Genomic DNA, 19,434 nt, shown 5'->3' with positions numbered 1-19,434 from the left:
GGACCGGACACACCTATGTTGGAGAAAACAGGCTTAAAAACAAACAATAGAACCCCCAATAAAAATACATAATCCGTTACTAAAAACGGACCCTCACTGAGCCATCAATAAAATAAATAACTCCTCACACTAACAGTGCCTGCAAAAACTGCCATAAAAACCTGCACCCTGACAGGAATGAATAAGCTGAGTAAGTGCCAAATTTTTCCTTGCTTACATAGAAAAATAAAACTGGCACTTACCTTTATATTTATCTGTCCGGCAGTAGGACAGCTCACCTGGTTTGAGAGGATGCCATTCCTCACATGGACAGAAAGACTGAGTAAACTTACTCAGGTTAACTAAATAGGGCAGCAAAATGTTTTGGGAAAACGCAGTGAGGATTGTACCCCACAAGTTCCCAATTGCTTAAAAGCCATCATTGCCCTACTGAAGAGACTCACATGGGCTAAGGCTATACCCTTTAGAAAGATTAGAGCAAACCTACTCTGCTTTTAAAATAAAAAAAATCTTGAATGTAGATCAGACACCAAAACTTCACCTCCTCCTTGAACCGCAGGTAAAGAGAATGACTGGGGATTATGGGTAAGGGAAGTGACATATATAGCAGCTTTGCTGTAGGGCGATTTGCCTCCTCCAGTTGGCCAGGAGTGATATTCCCACTAGTTATTGATGATTCCGTGTACTCACCATATCTTAGGAAAGAATTATGAGATTTTCACTTCCTGTAAGCTTTGTTAAAATTTAGGAATTTACACTTCATTTAAGTATTGTTAAGACAGATGTTAATGAAGATTCCAAAAATGGTTTAAATTGACTTTTGGGGGGAAAACGTTTTTGTTCTATGTTCACTAGACACAAACAAAATCTGTAAACTAGGCTTTCTTTAAAAGGTGACTTAAAAGATATTACATCAGAAACATGGTTCAAGCCAGAAGTTTATTTTTACTGCTATCACTGTCACTCACCAGATCCTGTTCCAGATTACCAGTTCCAAGGTAGAGTGATGCCATTATGATGCGTTTCTTAGCCATTTGCACTTGTGTCTAAGAGAGAAGGTAGCTTTAATTTAAAATATATTGAAATTTGAAATAACATGATTCTTGCTTAAGAAGAAAACTGTATTTTCCTGACATTATTAGTGAGGCAAACAATGTTTATTTAATAAAGAAAGAAAGAGATATATACAGGCCCTTACAACTCTCCTACCTTCATGACCTGGTAAAATTCAGATGGTGTGGAAAGGACCTTCACTCCTGAACTGGCTATACCAAATTCTGGAACCAGGTTACCAATCCACTGAAACCGATGAGCTCCTCGTGGGCACACACAATCAGGAGGTAGGGGCTGAGAAGTGGCCTGGGGAACTGTAGGGGCCAAAAGTGGTGCCAGAAGAAAGAGAGGAGTCCTGTGAAATAGAGAGAGGGTACAAAAGTTTACTTTTGTCAAATAAGCATGGCAGAACTACCAATAAGAAGTCACTGAATAACCAAAAAGCAGAGAAAGGTAATATTCAGCCGGTCATATTGTATTTAACTTTCAAATTACCCCATAATCTGTAACAGATTTATCTAATCTAAGGCCTTTGCTTTTATATCAGTAGCAATCCTCTTCAGGCAGCTGTGCACTTATGAAGATGGAAGAAACAGAAAACCAGTGGGAAGATCATCAATGTATTTCTTTAAAAATGTCTATAACACCATATAATAAATATTAAATTTGAAAATGCTTATTTTATCACTGGACACATTCTATGTATTGAAATTCTGAGGTCATGAGACAGATGCCTGGCTGAACACAATTCAATCCTTCCCCACTCAATATGCAAAATTACACAGGAGAGAACAAAGGTTTAGAGCTTTGTATAAGATAGGGCCAGTGGGCCACTTCAAAGTAAATATTAGCATTTTGAAACAACCAGATGTGTAGGTCCATATATGGAGGTTTCTGCCTAAAATGGATAATAGATTTACAGACCCCCTCACTGCTCAATACAGAGAGAGCCTAAAAGTCTGAGACAAGTGACAAGTTTTGTGGGAAAGTGACCATTCAAAATTCGATGCAAATTGGTACCTGCGGTGTCAGATAAACATGTACTGAACCAAACAGAAACACATGTTTGTATTGTGGCTGTTAAATTCATTTTAAAATACAGCCTGTATAATTTTAAATACTGTATAAAAATGTGTATTTGTGGACCTAAGAAACAGTGACTAATAGTAACATATTACATAAATATTTGCTGAGCTTCATAAATACTGCAAATAGATGTATAAATGCTTGACATTTTTAACAACATTTGTTTCTTTATTTTACAGACAGCAAGATATCCTATGAATATTAGCCATAAACACGGATATACGTGGATCTTTTCTATTTTAACATAGAAATTGATAAATACTGGTGTTTGGTGTCAAATTGTACATTTTCTGTTATGTTAAATGAAATATAGATGCTGACAATAGAGGTTTATTAATGCTAGGAATTATAGTATGTTGAATATAAACAATACTAGTCCAAAAGCCCGTGTGCACGGGCCATTTTTTGCAGTACAGCGGTCCAACCCCTTGCTCTCTTCTCTCTATCCCCCCCTCTCTTTTGCTCTCTCTCTCTCCCCTCTCTTTTACTCTCTCTCTCTCTCCTCTCTTTTGCTCTCTCTCTTCCCCCTCTCTTTTGCTCTCTCTCTCTCTCCCCCCTCTCTTTTGCTCTCTCTCTCTCTCCCCCCTCTCTTTTGCTCTCTCTCCCCCTCTTTTGCTCTCTCTCTCCCCCTCTCTTTTGCTCTCTCTCTTCCCCCCTCTCGTTTGCTCTCTCTCTCCTCTCGTTTACTCTCTCTCTCTCCTCTCCTTTGCTCTCTCAACCCCTCTCTTTTGCATTCTCTTTCTTTTACGCTCTCTCTCTCCCCCTCTCTTTGGTGCTCTCTCCCCCCTCTCTTTTGTGCTCTCTCCCCCCTCTCTTTTGTGCTCTACCCCCCTCTCTTTTGTGCTCTCACCGCCCTCTCTTTTGTGCTCTCACCCCCCTCTCTTTTGTGCTCTCACCACCCTCTCTTTTGTGCTCTCACCACCCTCTCTTTTGTGCTCTCACCACCCTCTCTTTTGTGCTCTCACCACCCTCTCTTTTGTGCTCTCACCACCCTCTCTTTTGTGCTCTCACCCCCCTCTCTTTTGTGCTCTCTCCCCCCTCTCATTTGCTGTCTTTCTCCCTCTTTTTATCCCCACTCTTCTGCTCTCTCTATCCCCCCTCTTTAGATCTCTCTGATAGTCTCTCACGGCAGTCTGGTCGGCCCGTCATCTGGCCCTGCCCGCGTCACGCCCGGCCCCGCCCATATCACACCCGTCCAGCCATGCTCACTCCACCACACGCCAGATCAGTTGGAAGGCCAGGTGTGTTTGTCCTTGCGCACAGTCTCTACTGCGCATGACAGCTTCGGACAAACACACTTGGCCTTTTATTATATAGGATAAGGAGATATTTGGATTGTGGCAATAATTAATGGTGAGACTATATTTGCGGTTGTCTGCTGCCCCCTAGGGGATTAAAACTGGTATGACAACCAAATAAATTATCTATTGGAAAACATTCAGAGCCAGATTAGCCAATCAGGGAGGCGTCTCCCAAATAACCAATGAGAAGGACAAGCTCCGCAAGGGCGAATCAGAGACAAGCTCCGTTAAGGGCCTATCGAATTCAGATCATGAATGATTACAATAAGAAGGGGGAGGGATATCACATGATATAACCTCAATGCAAGGAGAGAGAAAAAAAAAAAGATTTTTTTGTCTGCTGAAACTTGTGATTGAATAACTGGCTGCCATACTTGGGACACAATCACTTTAAGCAAAAAAGCTGAGACTCACTTCTCGATCTATGCAATAACCTTTCTTCATATGAGGTGATCTGAATCTATTTGGAAAAGACTGGAATACTGAATTGATTCATGGGTGATGTATGACTGTTCTATATTTTAAAGCAAATACATTCATTGTTGCTACAGTCTAATTATAATTAGTAAATTTAAAAGGGCACTTTGTATTTTAAACTCATTTTCACAGTCCCATATAGTTTTAAGATAGTCTTTTGTATGCTACGTAATTTATTTCAGCTCAGATAAATTGGCATAGGAGTTGGTTGTTTGCACAAATAATATATATAATTTCTGATGTTTTAAATTAGAGTTATATAGGATAAATTGTAGGCTAAATAGCATAAGTATATTTGTCTGGAAGTTAACAAATCATACCTTGGCATCTCATTGTGATATTTAAATGCAACTCTGATTTGGGAGATTATTGTGAATAAGGTTATTTTTATGATCTTTGTATAGCATATTATAACAGCATAAACGTGTAGGAGTTTGATTCATAACATGGTTCCTATAAATATAATTCAATGTGTCTATAAATTTTAACTAATATAAAGAATTTACGAATTTACATTCATTTTAATTGTTTTGTATATGCATTTTATTGGGGGTTTGTTTTAAAGAATAATTATTAAATATATTGTATTATAACCCGGCCATATACTGAAAATATATATATATATATATATATATATATATATATATATATATATATATATATATATATATATGTTTGAGCCAAGACGAAGTAAAATATGAGGGGCGCTCAGTGAGAAGAAGAGTGTATGTTAACAGAAACTGGGTGGTATGAACTCAGCCGAGAATATTATCAATAGTCGCAATATGAACAAATGAAAGTGGGAACAATGTGTCAAGTGGTATAGAAAATGTTCCCACAGTTGGTAATAACCAAATGATTGAAGGTCGGAGGGGTCTAATTGTAGTCGCTATAAATTGTTACAATATACAATATTAGGCTACGATTCAAATATAGAACACACAATATTAAACCATAAACAATAAACACTCATAGATAATCAATTGTGCAAAAGACCCCAAGTGACAAAAATACAAATGAAATGCGCAAAGTACAAGTGTTAGACGCACAAATAGTGATAAAATGACAGTCCTTAGATAATACTAAGTAGAAGTGGTGAGAGTCCCAAAGCTGTGTGGCACACTTTCCCCTCAGGGGATTCAACTTACTCTCCTTAACCTCAATCAATATGAGGTAAGTGTCGCACAGGGTAAGTAGAAAGAGCTCCTTCGTGGTATCAGGTGTCCACCGGCTTGGAAATGTCTCCCGGCACCTCCGCTCACATATCTCAGGTACACCGGTAACTACCGCAAACACTCAAACAGTGGCCTCTGTCACAGCCCCTCAGTGAGTCCCGTTAGTTTACCATAGAGTTTCGGCCGAAACTCTATGGTAAACTAACGGGACTCACTGAGGGGCTGTGACAGAGGCCACTGTTTGAGTGTTTGCGGTAGTTACCGGTGTACCTGAGATATGTGAGCGGAGGTGCCGGGAGACATTTCCAAGCCGGTGGACACCTGATACCACGAAGGAGCTCTTTCTACTTACCCTGTGCGACACTTACCTCATATTGATTGAGGTTAAGGAGAGTAAGTTGAATCCCCTGAGGGGAAAGTGTGCCACACAGCTTTGGGACTCTCACCACTTCTACTTAGTATTATCTAAGGACTGTCATTTTATCACTATTTGTGCGTCTAACACTTGTACTTTGCGCATTTCATTTGTATTTTTGTCACTTGGGGTCTTTTGCACAATTGATTATCTATGAGTGTTTATTGTTTATGGTTTAATATTGTGTGTTCTATATTTGAATCGTAGCCTAATATTGTATATTGTAACAATTTATAGCGACTACAATTAGACCCCTCCGACCTTCAATCATTTGGTTATTACCAACTGTGGGAACATTTTCTATACCACTTGACACATTGTTCCCACTTTCATTTGTTCATATTGCGACTATTGATAATATTCTCGGCTGAGTTCATACCACCCAGTTTCTGTTAACATACACTCTTCTTCTCACTGAGCGCCCCTCATATTTTACTTCGTCTTGGCTCAAATTTTTTTTCTATATTAGGATTGTGGGGTTTGGGGATCCCACGATCCTAATAGGTAATTTGGGGCTGCATAGTGTTTTATTAGTATTCCTTAATAGGAATTTTCTGAGATTTACACCTAATTTGCGCTGATATCACAAACCCATTCTTTGCTTTATATATATATATATATATATATATATTTTTTTTTTTATTATTATTATTTTTTATTATTTGAAAACACACACACACACACACACACACACACATATATATATATATATATATATATATATATATAAAAATAAATATATACACATCGAAATATAACACATATACATATACATACACCGTATAAAAATGTGTTTTCTAAAATTTGCACTCTTGTCCTGAAAAGTAGTAAAATAAAATATTATGTAGTAACTAAATCAAAAATGTTTGATGCCACTGTAAAAAAGATGGATTTCATTATAAACGAATTAGCATTAAAAACAAACAGTAAATCAGTATATTTAAATTGTCACATAATCTAGATCTGAAATGTACATCAGTACAATTTGAGACATTGTGCTCCATTTATTCGACAGCGGAGGCTGCTTCCTGCAAGTTAAGAAGCAGCCGTAATATGATCAATGTTTCTTAAACTCTTTAAGTTAAGACACCGCAAAAACGTATTTGTTAAGGGTGACTGGCAGGTCAAAATCAGGGGCAGTGATGCACCAGGATCTCCTTAAAGGGATATTAAACAGCGCTCCCTTGTTTAAAGACAAATCTGTTAAACTAAACATAAAAAGAAACAGACACAACGGAGTGTAAAGGCTGCTCACTGAACTGCTTCCCGATACAAGGCCTTTTGATGCTAAAGACAAAGAATTACCAACAGAGCCGTTGTTCCACAATGAGATGAAATCATAACAGGTGGTGTTTGTTTTCCCGTCCGCACGAGTGGATTAAAGTCGGGGGCACTCCTATCTGTTCGAGAGGACATGGAACTGCAAGTATCATAAAAGTTAATTACATGCATGTTTTAACTGGCCAGTTTCCATACTAATCCAGACGTAATACCAGCTCACACAGATGATTGGTGATACATATGCTGTCTTAACTTACAGCTTCCACTGCATTAGAGACGCTCTAATATACTAACACAATAGTGCTGGGAGACGCTGCATATGTTACGCATAGGTTGTGACATCAACTGTTAGAATTGCCACACACCGATACTCAGGCTGAATATAACCCTACCGCATGAGTGGTTCGATAAAGGGGAACTTTGAAAGAGCCTTGGAGTAGGTTGAGAGTGAATACAGATTGACTTTTACACTTATGCTGGACGAACTAACGGCTTTTTGACATTTACTTGCAATATGCACTAACATATAGATGTGCTTACACTTGCTAAAAGAAACATAATTATCACAGCCTGTGGAAATGCTTATTAAACCTCATGCTTAAGAGGATATGTTTCTAATTGTAAAAAGAAATGTTCACAGCAACTTTGTCTATTAGCTTACATCAAAGAATAATCATTTGGATACAAGTTTGAAAGTTCAGTATGTTTACGGGACTGTCCATCTTCAAATGAACTTTCTAGGATATACTCTTGAATATACAAGAGCAGTGTCTTTGTGAGAGCCTTCTTTTGATTCTTCCAGGGACGCCTGAGTCGAATCAGTTTGTTTTATGAATGAATGTGCTTTGCATGAGTGGATGGGTTGAAAGGGTTGGATTCAGGTTTTAGAATTGTATTTAGATACTCTATAATAAAATCTTGTTGTATTTTTTGCATTTCAGGTGTGCTGAGTTTTTTTGTTATAATTATTGTAGAAACAGATTGTGTAAAAAAGAGCAAACAACTTACTTGTTTACTCGCAAAATTAGCACATATAATTTCTCACTGTACCCATGCCCTTAGTGTGATAAGAATGGAACATTTTTAAACTTAAAGGGCCATGAAATCCCCCCCCAATTTTTTTTATAATTCAGATAAAGTACACGATTTTAAACTTTCCAATTTACTTCTATTAGCTATTTTGCTTTATCATTTTGGTATCCTTTGTTTAAAGCATACCTAGGTATGCTCAGGAGCTGGGAGCTAGCTGCTGATTGGTGGATGCACATATATGCCTCAATTGGTTTACTGACATGTTCAGCTAGCTCTCAGTGGTGCATTTGTGTTCTTTCAATAAAAGGATATCAAGAGAATATAACAACATTGATAACAGAAGTAAATTTAAACGTTTATAAACATAATTTATGCTTACCAGATAAATTCCTTTCCTTCCAGATAGGGAGAGTCCACGGCTTCATTCCTGTTGGGAAATGCAACACAGAGGAGGCAAAAACACCCCAGCCAAAGGCTTAAATATCCCTCACACTTCCTCATTACCCCAGTCATTCTGCCGAGGGAACAAGGAAAAGTAGGAGAAACATTAGGGTATAAATGTTACCAAAAGAATAAAATAAATAATAAGGAACCACCCATAAACAAGAAAAAACAGACAGGGGCCGTGTTTTCCATCCGAAGATAGGGAGAGTCCACAGCTTCATTCCATATTGTTGGGAAAACTATACCCAAGCTCCAGAGGACACTGAATGAATTACGGAGGGAACAAAAAGGAAGAGGCGGACCCTATTCTGAAGGCACCACAGCTTGCAAAACTTTTCTACCGAAAGCTGCTTCAGCCGAAGCAAAAACATCAAACTTGTAAAATTTTGAAAAAGTATTTAAGGAGGACCAGGTAGCTGCCTCACAAATCTGATCCATAGAGGCCTCATTCTTAGAGGCCCAAGAGGAAGCCACTGCTCTAGTGGAATGAGCCGTTATCCTCTCAGGAGGATGATGTCCCGCTGTCTCTTAAGCTAAGCGGATGACACTCCTTAACCAAAAAGAAAAGGAAGTCGAAGTAGCCTTTTGCCCCTTACGCTTCCCTTAATAGACAACAAACCAAGAGGAAGATTGTCTAAACTCCTTAGTAGCCTGAAGATAGAACTTCAAGGCGTGAACCACATCCAAAATAATAATTAAACGTTCCTTCGATGAAGGATTAGGACACAAGAAAGGAACCACAATCTCCTGATTGATATTGCGATCTGACATAACCTTAGGAAGAAACCCTAATTTAGTACATAAAACTGCCTTATCTGCATGAAAAATCAGATAAGAGGACTCACATTGCAAAGCAGAGATCTCAGAAACTCTGCGCGCAGAGGCAATAGTCAAAAAAAGAACCTTCCAAGATAACAATTTAATGTCAACAGAATGCAGAGCCTGTTGCAAAGCCCGAAGAACAAGATTGAGGCTCAAAGAAGGAGCCCCAGATCTAAACACAGGTCTGATCCTAATCAGAGCCTTAACAAAAGACTGCACGTCTGGAAGCTCAGCCAGTCTCTTGTGCAATAAAACCGACAAATCTGTCCCGTCAGGGAACTAGCAGAAAGGCCCTTCTCCAGCCCATCCTGGAGAAAAGATAAGATTCTAGCAACCTTAACTCTGTGCCAGGAAAAACCACACTCTTCACACCAGAATAAGTAGGTCCTCCCCACCTTGTGGTAGATACGCAGAGTAACTGGTTTACGAGCTTGAATAAGAGTATCAATGACACTCTCAGAGAAACCTCTCTTGGCTAAGACATTTATCAAGCTCCATATTGAGCTTGTGGGCCCGTGTTTCTGGCGAGTCTTCAGACTCGCCAGAAACAGCAGTTATGAAGCAGCGGTCTAAAGACCACTGCTCCATAACCCTGCCGCCTGCTCTGAGCAAGCGGACAGGAATCGCCACAATTCAACCCTATCCAAACTCCCAACCTTCTAGTTGCAAGATGGTAAAGCAATCTACCGGAGCAATAGAACTTGCGGTTGGCCGGATAGTAGACAATATGCACAGAGTGTCACAGCCATGCCTGGATCTGAACCAGGATCTCCTGGTTCCCAGCCTGTTCTTCTGTTCTTGCGCCACCGGAGGGCTTTTTGCAGAGAGAGAAAAAGGAATAAATCATCCTTGATTATCTGACCTCTGTTAGAAATCTTCTCACAGATAGAAAATCTATTAAGGTCCCCAAATAAATCACTCTTGTAGATGGAATAAGGGAACTCCTCTCCAGATTCATATCCTATTCATGGGAAAGTAGATTGGACAAGATCTCTTGAAAGAGTGTGATCAAAGGAATGATGACACCTGAACCATATTTTGTCCGGAAAAGCACCCTTGCAATACCCCAAGAAGACCGAAAACTCTTTCCAAGAAGGCGAAACTCAAAAACTTGAGAAGATCAATATCATGGGAAAAATAAATACACATCCTTCAGGTCTATGTTAGTTATGAACAGGCCCTCTTGAACTAAATGAGAATGGATACTACTTTGAAGGCCAGAACCTGAGAAACTTGAGGTAAATACCTAGATCCCGTTCCCAGATTGGGACTGGAACTATCATTCCCAGAGAGGAAGATCCTGAACCCAGTTAAAGGAATGCATCTCCTCATACCTGGATACAGATAATCTAGAAGGAAAATCTTAGATTGGACTAAGTATGGTTGTGTTGACCCTGCAGAAAAAGTTAAAGGAAAACTTTCCTTTAGTCTTACTCTCTTGACGTGAGGTAGAAAAACCCTTTTTTCACCCGCAAAATTGGAGGATAATTCTGCCAGACCAAGTCCAAACAAGGTCGCATTCTCGAAAAGAAACGCCAGAAGCGTGGATTTGGAGGAAACAAAAAACATTGAACCTGCAACTGCAGAACTATAAAGCCTAGGCTGTACCTCCAAGCCACCGGTATCTCCTCCTTGCACCTAAGGCAAAGAGAATGACTGGGGATTGTGGGAAGCGAAGTGATACTTAACAGCTTTGCTGTGGTGCTCTTTGCCTCCTCCTGCTGGCCAGGAGTGATATTCCCCAACAGTAATTGATGATTCTGTGGACTCACCGTATTTTAGGAAAGAAATATCCTCATGGATATGGAGTCTATTATAGTACCCAGGAATTCCACCCTGGTACTTGGGATTAGAGAACACTTTTCCAAGTTTATCTTTCATCCATGTGAACGAAGAAGACTGAGAAGGGACTCCGAGAATTCTTCTGCAGATGAAAGGATGGTGCTTGCACCAGAAAATCATCCAAGTATGGGGCTACTGCAATACTCTGAGTTCTGGCAACGGCTAGAAGAGCCCCCAGAACCTTCGTAAAGATTCTCAGAGCAGTAGTTAGGCCAAAACAGGGGGGGCAATAAACTGGAAGTGATGGTCCAGGAATGCAAACCTCAGGAACTGAAAGTGTTCCCTGTGGACTGGAACATGAAGTTAAGCGTCCTTCAGATCTATAGTGGTCATAAACTGGCCTTCCTGAATTAAAGGAAGGATGGACCTTATCTCCATCTTGAAGGAAGGGACACTGAGAAATTTGTTTAAGCCCTTTAGGTCCAGAATAAGTTTCCTCCTTTGGGACCACGAAAAGGTTTGAATAAAACCCCAAACCTCTTTCTTCGATAGGTACCGGGACAACAACTAAGGAGGATAGATCCTGAACCTATGAAGGCATCCCTCTTTTCTGGTCTGCTAGACAGATTCGAGAGAAGGAATCTGCCCCTTGGCGGATGAGATTTGAAGCCTATCTTGTAGCCCTGAGATACCACCTCCAGGATCCACAGATCCTGTATGTCCGTGAACCAGGCGTCTGAAAAAAAGAGACAGTCTGCCTCTACACAATCCGATCCTGGATCGGGAGCCGCCCCTTCATGCCGATTTGTTTTCAGCAGGCTTCTTATTCTGCTTTGATTTATTCCAGGACTGAGACAGCTTCCAAGTACTCTTGGGTTGCTCTGGCTTGGAGGAGGATTGTTGTTGTTGGAATTTGTCAGAACGAAAGGAACAAAAATTATAAGATTGTCGTCCCTTGGACTACATCTTCTTATCTTGCTGTAGGAAGGCACCCTTGCCGGTAACCGTAGAAATATGGAGTCCAGGCCTGGACCAAATAAAATATTTCCCTTGAAGGGAAAAGAAAGGAGTCTGGACTTAGAAGTCATATCCGCAGACCAAGACTTCAACCAGAGGGCCCGGCGGGCTAGGACCGCAAAGCCAGATGCCTTTGCATTTAGGGGAATAATTTGCATGTTCGCATCACAGATAAAAATAATTAGCAATTCTCAGAGTTTTAATTCTGTCTTGAATATCCTCGAGGGGAGACTCCACCTCAATATGTTCCGACAAAGAGTCGCACCAGTAGGTAGCCGCCGGTTGAAACAAAAATTCTGTATGTTGAAAATTCTTTCTCAGAAAGGTTTCCATTTTCTTATCCATCAGCTCTCTGAACGAAGAACTATCCTTAAGAGGTATAGTAGTACGTTTAGCAAGCGTAGAGATAGCACCATTCACCTTAGGAATGGAGCCCCACAAATCCAGTTGAAAGTCCGGGGCCGGGAACAAATTTTTAAAAGTAGACGAGGGTGAAAAGGAAGAACTAATTCTTTCCCGTTCGTTCTTAATAATGTTCACCATCTTAACCGGCACAGGAAAAGTCTAAGGAACTTTCCTGTCTTCGTTAACTCTGTCTAGGTATCATAGGTTCTTCAGGCAGTGCGGCCTCTGGAACCTCTAACGTAGACAGAACCTCCTTTAATAAAAAACGCAAGTGCTCCATTTTAAATCTAAAGGACACTTCTTCCGCCGCAGGAGGCCTAGACGCTAAGGACTCCGACCCAGAAAGTTCTCCCTCTGAAGCTACAGAAGTTAACTCATTATCGGATAACTGGGACATAATAGCTAAATCCGATAAATATTTTGATGACTCCGGGTCAGGAGAGCTATGTTTTACCTTTCTCTTGAGTTTGTTAGAGCGAGGTAATGCACTGAGGGCCGCAGACACCGCCGTTTGTAACTGCGCGGCAAAGTCCGCAGGAAGAAGGCCCCCTCCAAATGGAGGATTAGATGTGCTATGGGGAACTGCATGTGGAGTGGATAATGTAGCAAGGGTAGTAATCTCACGGGACGCCGAGTCCTGAGAGGTAGACGGCTCAGAGGGACTAAGAGCCTTAGCAGGCTTGCCCGTCTTAGATTTTATAACGGTGTTAAGGCATGTGGAACATAATTGAGTGGGCAGGAAATCCACGGCCTCCTCACAATAAAAACAGGTATGATTTAGTACAGAAGGAGTACCTTCTAACATGTCAGAGTCCTCCATAGCTCAGGTTATACCCACAGAAGGACACAAATAAAAATGTGTTTTTTTTTTTTTTTTTATGTTTTTTTTTTTTATTATAGAAAACTGCACCTTAATACTCCCAATGGCTGGGGCACTCACCACCTCCTAGACCCAGACAGTTAGCAGAGGAAACGCTCTCCTAAGGTTCAACTCTCAGCCAGAATGGAGGAAATGAATATAGACAACACCTGGTCACATGGAGTGTAAGACAGTACTTCCCCTGTTATTACAACACTGATTGCTTAGGAGCTGTTAGCAGTAGTCTGGATGGTTTCGCAGAAAAACTATCCCTGCATCTCCAGACACTAATTTTCATCAATACTCTCACTGAGAGGTTGACATGACTACGTAAAACTCCTGTCCTATCTCGAAGGGCAGCTACCCTATTTCAGGACTCTCCGAATCTTCTGACACTTCTCTGCCACCTCCTAACATTAAGAAAGGCAAAGAATGAAAGGGGTAATGAGGAAGTGGGAGCGATATTTAAGGCTTTGTCTGGGGTGTCTTTGCCTCCTCCTGGTGGACAGGTGTTGTATTTCCCAATAGTAAGGAATGAAGCCGTGGACTCTCCCTATCTTAGGAAGGAAATTCTATTCTCTATCTGAATCATGAAAGAAAATGTAGGTTTCATGTCCCTTTAAAATGGACAGTCTACTTGATTTTTTTATTGTTTAAAAAGATAGATAATGTTATACCACCTATTCCCCAGCTTTACATAACCAACATTGTTATATTAAAGGGATACTAAACCCAATTTTTTTCTTTTGCTAAATGTAGCCACCAATAAGCAAGCGCTATCCAGTGTACTGAACCAAAAATTATGCGGCTCCCAAGTTCTGCATTCCTACTTTATGCTAGAGTACAATTGCTAGAGTGATAATTTACACACAGGCTAGCACACTGAGAAAAACCCAGGACGTGACCCACTCAGGAAAGAAAAAGTTAGTATGCAGGAAAAAGAAAACCTGAGTACTCACAAATGATGCAGGACCACGACAAACTGAAAACTTGATGAACAGTTTGGAAAAAACAATGTACTGTAGCTTTAAAGCAGGCAGAGGATAATCCGTTAGAGTGGTCAGGCAAAGCAGAAGTCAAAGACACTTTAAGAAGGTTTGAGGATATTCCAATAGAGTGGTCAGGCAAAGCAGAGGTCAAAGTCACTTTAAGCAGGTTTGAGGATATTCCAATAGAGTGGTCAGACAAAGCAATGGTCAGTATCACTTTACAGCAGGTAGAGGATATTCTGTTAGAGTGGTCAGGCAAAACAGAGGTCAAAGACACTTTAAGCAGGTTTGAGGATATTCCAATAGAGTGGTCAGGCAAAACAGAGGTCAAAGACACTTTAAGCAGGTTTGAGGATATTCCAATAGAGTGGTCAGGCAAAGCAGAGGTCAAAGTCACTTTAAGCAGGTTTTAGGATATTCCAATAGAGTGGTCAGGCAAAGCAGAGGTCGGTAATACTTTTAGATAGGCAGAAAACAAACTCACAAATTAAGCACGTAGCCAGGAAGCAGGAAGACAATCCAACAATCGGGCATCGAGGAAAAGTCCCGCCGGAGATTTAAAGAGCTGTGTGACGTCATGGAGGTGTGCCAAAGAGAGACTGCGTCACTTTACTAGGCAACGTGAAGCGGCAGAGGAAGAAGATAGATCCGAGAGCCGTGGCGACACGGCAATGATCGGAATCATGACAGTATCCCTTTAATATACTTTATAACCTCTAAATTTCTACCAGTTGATAAGCCCCTGGATGCCGTCTTTTATCTTAGTGCTTTTTATTAGTTTTTTACAGCCAAACAATGCTAGTTCATTAGTGCCGTATATATAACACTGTGCTCACTCCCGTGGATTTATGCAACAACCAGCATGAATTAGCTAAAATGCAAGTTTGTAAAAAGCACTGAGATAAGGGGCAGTCTTAGTGCAATAAGAAGTAAAAAGTATATTAATATAACAGTGTTGGTTATGCAAAACTGGGGAATGGGTAATAAAAGGGTTATCTATCTTTTTAAACAATAACAATTTTCAAGAAGACTGTGCCTTTAAAAGGACAGTATACTATAAAATTGTTTTTCCCTTAATTTTACTTTACCAGCTGTAGAGTATAAAATATATGAGATTTGCTTTTTAAGGTTTATTTGTGAATATAAAAAGCTGATTTTGTGTTTTTCAGCCGCAACCTAACAAAATGGGTTGAGCTTGAAGGTATAATTAGATCTCATTACTTTATCACATTGTGTACATATACCTGCTTCTTTATCTTATATTTGTCCATAAACCAAACACCATAGAGATATACTGAAAACAGTGCCAGCAGCAATGTGAAATGCGTTACAGTTGCGTTTTTATAATATTTTTACTTTAATACATTTCCCTCCACAAATAGGGTCTATATTCATTCATTTTAATTTTGTGGTGAGTTCTTTGTTTGGACTTCACTGCTATCATTACTCTCTGGACCTGTGAACCTGAACCTTGGAAGGAGCCAGCTGGGGGGCTCTAATACATCCAGCCTGTCCAAATTGCACTAAACAATATTGCATTACGCTTGTCAATATATCTCTACATAGAGAGAACATTTGGGTTTTGGTGTGAGAGACGATTGCTTGATATACTTTAAAATTAACATGACCTGACCAAGGTTTTTAGATATAAAAAGGCAAGCATTTTTTTTAAATCGACTATTAAAATTTACACACACAAAAGAAAAGAAAAAAAAGTCTTAAAAACTGGGTTATATGACTAATCTAATGTGGGAATGGAAACCACAGAAAATTAACTGTTTCCCTTTTTTTCCTTCTCCTGAACATTTTCGGGTAATTGCCATTTGTTTTTGATAAGGAGGAGTATAGAAGATACCCACAAAAATTGCAGAGTCTTGTAATAAAAGTCTTGGGAAGCCCCAGAGATTTTATCACTGTGCAATTACTTCCAGATTTCTGAGAAGCTTCACCGAAATCATCTGAAATAAAGGAGGAACTAAACACAAAAGAGGAGAGTTAAAATTTCCATGAAGCTAATTCAAGTAGCTTTAAATATAACACTAATAGGTGTAAACATAACTGAAAATAAGAAGTGGGAAAACTTGATAAAAATGTGGCATTTATACAACGCAATAAAACTGAGAATCCTGTTTATTCCTGTTGAGAGTATTAATCCAAGATTAGTAATGTTAGTTTTATTACTTAATCAGCCACAGAGACATATGATATCACTGCTCGGTTGTGCAGTAACTGTAGATCAAAAGTCTTCTATAAAACGCTGGGTGACTGACCAGCAGGAAACTGCTCCCTGCAATAGTAGACGAAGTGGCAATATCTGAGGGGCATTGCACAGTGCCGCTTCACGTGCATTAAACGTACACAAAAAAAAAACCAAAATCAAACCATGAAGTTCTTCTGCACTGCCAGTGTTCTGTAATATTTCCCTACCTTGTTACGTTGTCCTGCATACGAAACACGTACGGCCAAGGCTACATCTAGATACAGAACTTTCATATCCACCATATTTGTTTCAAAAGGAGGCTGATATTAAAATAGTTATCATAACACCTTATATTTCGCTGTTTTGAGTGCAGATCTCGCTCAAACAAATAGTTATAACAAACACAAAATATTTGTATGGTATTAGCTTGTGATGATAATGTTCATTTTATAAATGTATTTTTCAGGCTATGTAACAACCTCTGAAAATAGTCATATTTAAATATAACAATATTGTTAAAAGGATACTAAATCCAAATTTTTTCTTTAATGATTCAGATAGAGCATGCTATTATTTTACTCCTATTATCAATTTTTCTTCATTTTCTTGATATTTAAAAAGAAGGAATTGAAAGCTTAGGAGCCAGCCCATTTTAGGTTCAGTCCCCTGGATAGCACTTGCTTATTGTTGGCTACATTAAGCCACCAATAAGCAAGCATTACCCAGGTTCTAAACCAAAAATGGGCAGTTCCTAAGCTTTACATTCCTGCTTTTTAAATAAAGATATCAAGAGAACGAAGACACGTGTATAATAGGAGTACATTAGAAAGTTGCATGCTCTATCTGAATCATTAAAGAAAAAAATGTGAATTTAGTATCCCTTTAAGTTTATCTATAATAAAAATGTGATTATAAAAAATAAAATAAAAAAAAAGTAAATTTATGCTTACCTGATAAATTGATTTCTTCTATGATACCAAGAGTCCACGGATTAATCCTTTACTTGTGGGATATTATCCTCCTGCTAACAGGAAGTGGCACCACAGCAGAGCTGTCTATATAGCTCCTCCCTTAACTCCACCCCCAGTCATTCGACCGAAGGTATAGGAAGAAAAAGGAGAAACTAAAAGGTGCAGAGGTGACTGAAGTTATAAATCAAAAAATATAATCTGTCTTAAATTGACAGGGCGGGCCGTGGACTCGTCGTATCATAGAAGAAATCAATTTATCAGGTAAGCATAAATTTACTTTTCTTCTATAAGATACGACGAGTCCACGGATTCATCCTTTACTTGTGGGATACAATACCAAAGCTACAGAACACGGATGAACGGGGGGGACAAGACAGATGCCTAAACAGAAGGCACCACTGCTTGAAGAACTTTTCTCCCAAAAATAGCCTCCGAAGGAGCAAAAGTATCAAATTTGTAAAATTTGGAAAAGGTATGAAGTGAAGACCAAGTTGCAGCCTTACAAATCTCTTCAACAGAAGCATCATTTTTAAAAGCCCATGTGGAAGCCACCGCTCTAGTAGAGTGAGCTGTAATCCTTTCAGGAGGCTGAGGTCCAGTAGTCTCGTATGCCAAACGGATGATGCTTTTCAGCCAAAAAGAAAGAGATGGTCGTAGCTTTTAGACCTCTACGTCTTCCAGAATAGACAACAAACAGAGAGGATGTTTGACGGAAATCTTTGGTCGCTTGCAAGTAAAACTTCAAAGCACGAACCACGTCCAAGTTGTGTAACAGACGCTCCTTCTTAGAGGAAGGATTAGGACACAGAGAAGGAACAACAATTTCCTGATTAATATTCTTATTAGCAACAACCTTAGGAAGGAATCCAGGTTTGGTACGCAAAACCACCTTATCAGAATGGAAAACAAGATAAGGCGAGTCGCATTGCAATGCAGATAGTTCAGATACTCTTCGAGCCGAAGAGATAGCAACTAAAAACAGAACTTTCCAAGATAAAAACATAATTTATGCTTACCTGATAAATTTATTTATCTTGTGGTGTATCCAGTCCACGGATCATTCATTACTTGTGGGATATTCTCCTTCCCAACAGGAAGTTGCAAGAGGATCACCCACAGCAGAGCTGCTATATAGCTCCTCCCCTAACTGCCATATCCAGTCATTCGACCGAAACAAGCCGAGAAAGGAGAAACCATAGGGTGCAGTGGTGACTGTAGTTTAAATTAAAATTTAGACCTGCCTTAAAAAGACAGGGCGGGCCGTGGACTGGATACACCACAAGAGAAATAAATGTATCAGGTAAGCATAAATTATGTTTTCTCTTGTAAGGTGTATCCAGTCCACGGATCATCCATTACTTGTGGGATACCAATACCAAAGCTAAAGTACACGGATGAAGGGAGGGACAAGGCAGGCTTAAATGAAAGGAACCACTGCCTGTAAAACCTTTCTCCCAAAAATAGCCTCCGAAGAAGCAAAAGTATCAAATTTGTAAAATTTTGAAAAGGTATGAAGCGAAGACCAAGTCGCCGCCTTGCAAATCTGTTCAACCGAAGCCTCATTTTTAAAGGCCCAGGTGGAAGCCACAGCTCTAGTAGAATGAGCTGTAATCCTTTCAGGTGGCAGTCTCATAGGCTAAGCGTATTACGCTCCGAAGCCAAAAAGAAAGGTTGCCGAAGCTTTTTGATCTCTCCTCTGTCCAGAGTAAACAACAAACAGTGTAGATGTTTGGCGAAAATGTTTAGTAGCTTGTAAGTAAAACTTTAAAGCACGGACCACGTCCAGATTATGTAAAAGGCTTCCTTCTTTGAAGAAGCATTAGGACACAATGATGGAACAACAATCTCTTGATTGATATTCTTGTTAGAAACTACCTTAGGTAAAAACCCAGGTTTTGTAACTACTTTATCTGAATGGAAAATCAGATAAGGAGAATCACATTGTAAGGCAGATAACTCAGAGACTCTCCGAGCCGAGAAAATAGCCATCAAAAACAGAACTTTCCAAGATAAAAGTTTGATATCAATGGAATGAAGGGGTTCAAACGGAACCCCTTGAACAACTTTAAGAACCAAGTTTAAGCTCCATGGGGGAGCAACAGGTTTAAACACAGGCTTAATTCTA

General features: G+C 39.6%; 1 protein-coding gene across 2 annotated transcripts in view; it reads right to left on the bottom strand.

Annotated features, from left to right (window-relative positions):
• Window positions 1-19,434, bottom strand: part of PGS1 (phosphatidylglycerophosphate synthase 1) — a 398,675-nt gene that overhangs the window by 262,053 nt on the left and 117,188 nt on the right. For both annotated transcript variants that reach the window (XM_053706226.1, XM_053706217.1), the window contains 2 exons: window positions 1,210-1,408; window positions 969-1,046 (listed from right to left, as the gene is read on the bottom strand). In XM_053706226.1, coding sequence (XP_053562201.1) covers window positions 969-1,046; window positions 1,210-1,408 — 277 coding nt within the window. The remainder of the gene's footprint in view (window positions 1-968; window positions 1,047-1,209; window positions 1,409-19,434) is intronic.

This window comes from Bombina bombina, chromosome 1, assembly GCF_027579735.1.
Source record: "Bombina bombina isolate aBomBom1 chromosome 1, aBomBom1.pri, whole genome shotgun sequence".
NCBI lineage: Eukaryota > Metazoa > Chordata > Amphibia > Anura > Bombinatoridae > Bombina > Bombina bombina.
Note: the sequence above shows the minus strand (reverse complement) of the source record. Positions and strands in the feature narration are given on the sequence as shown.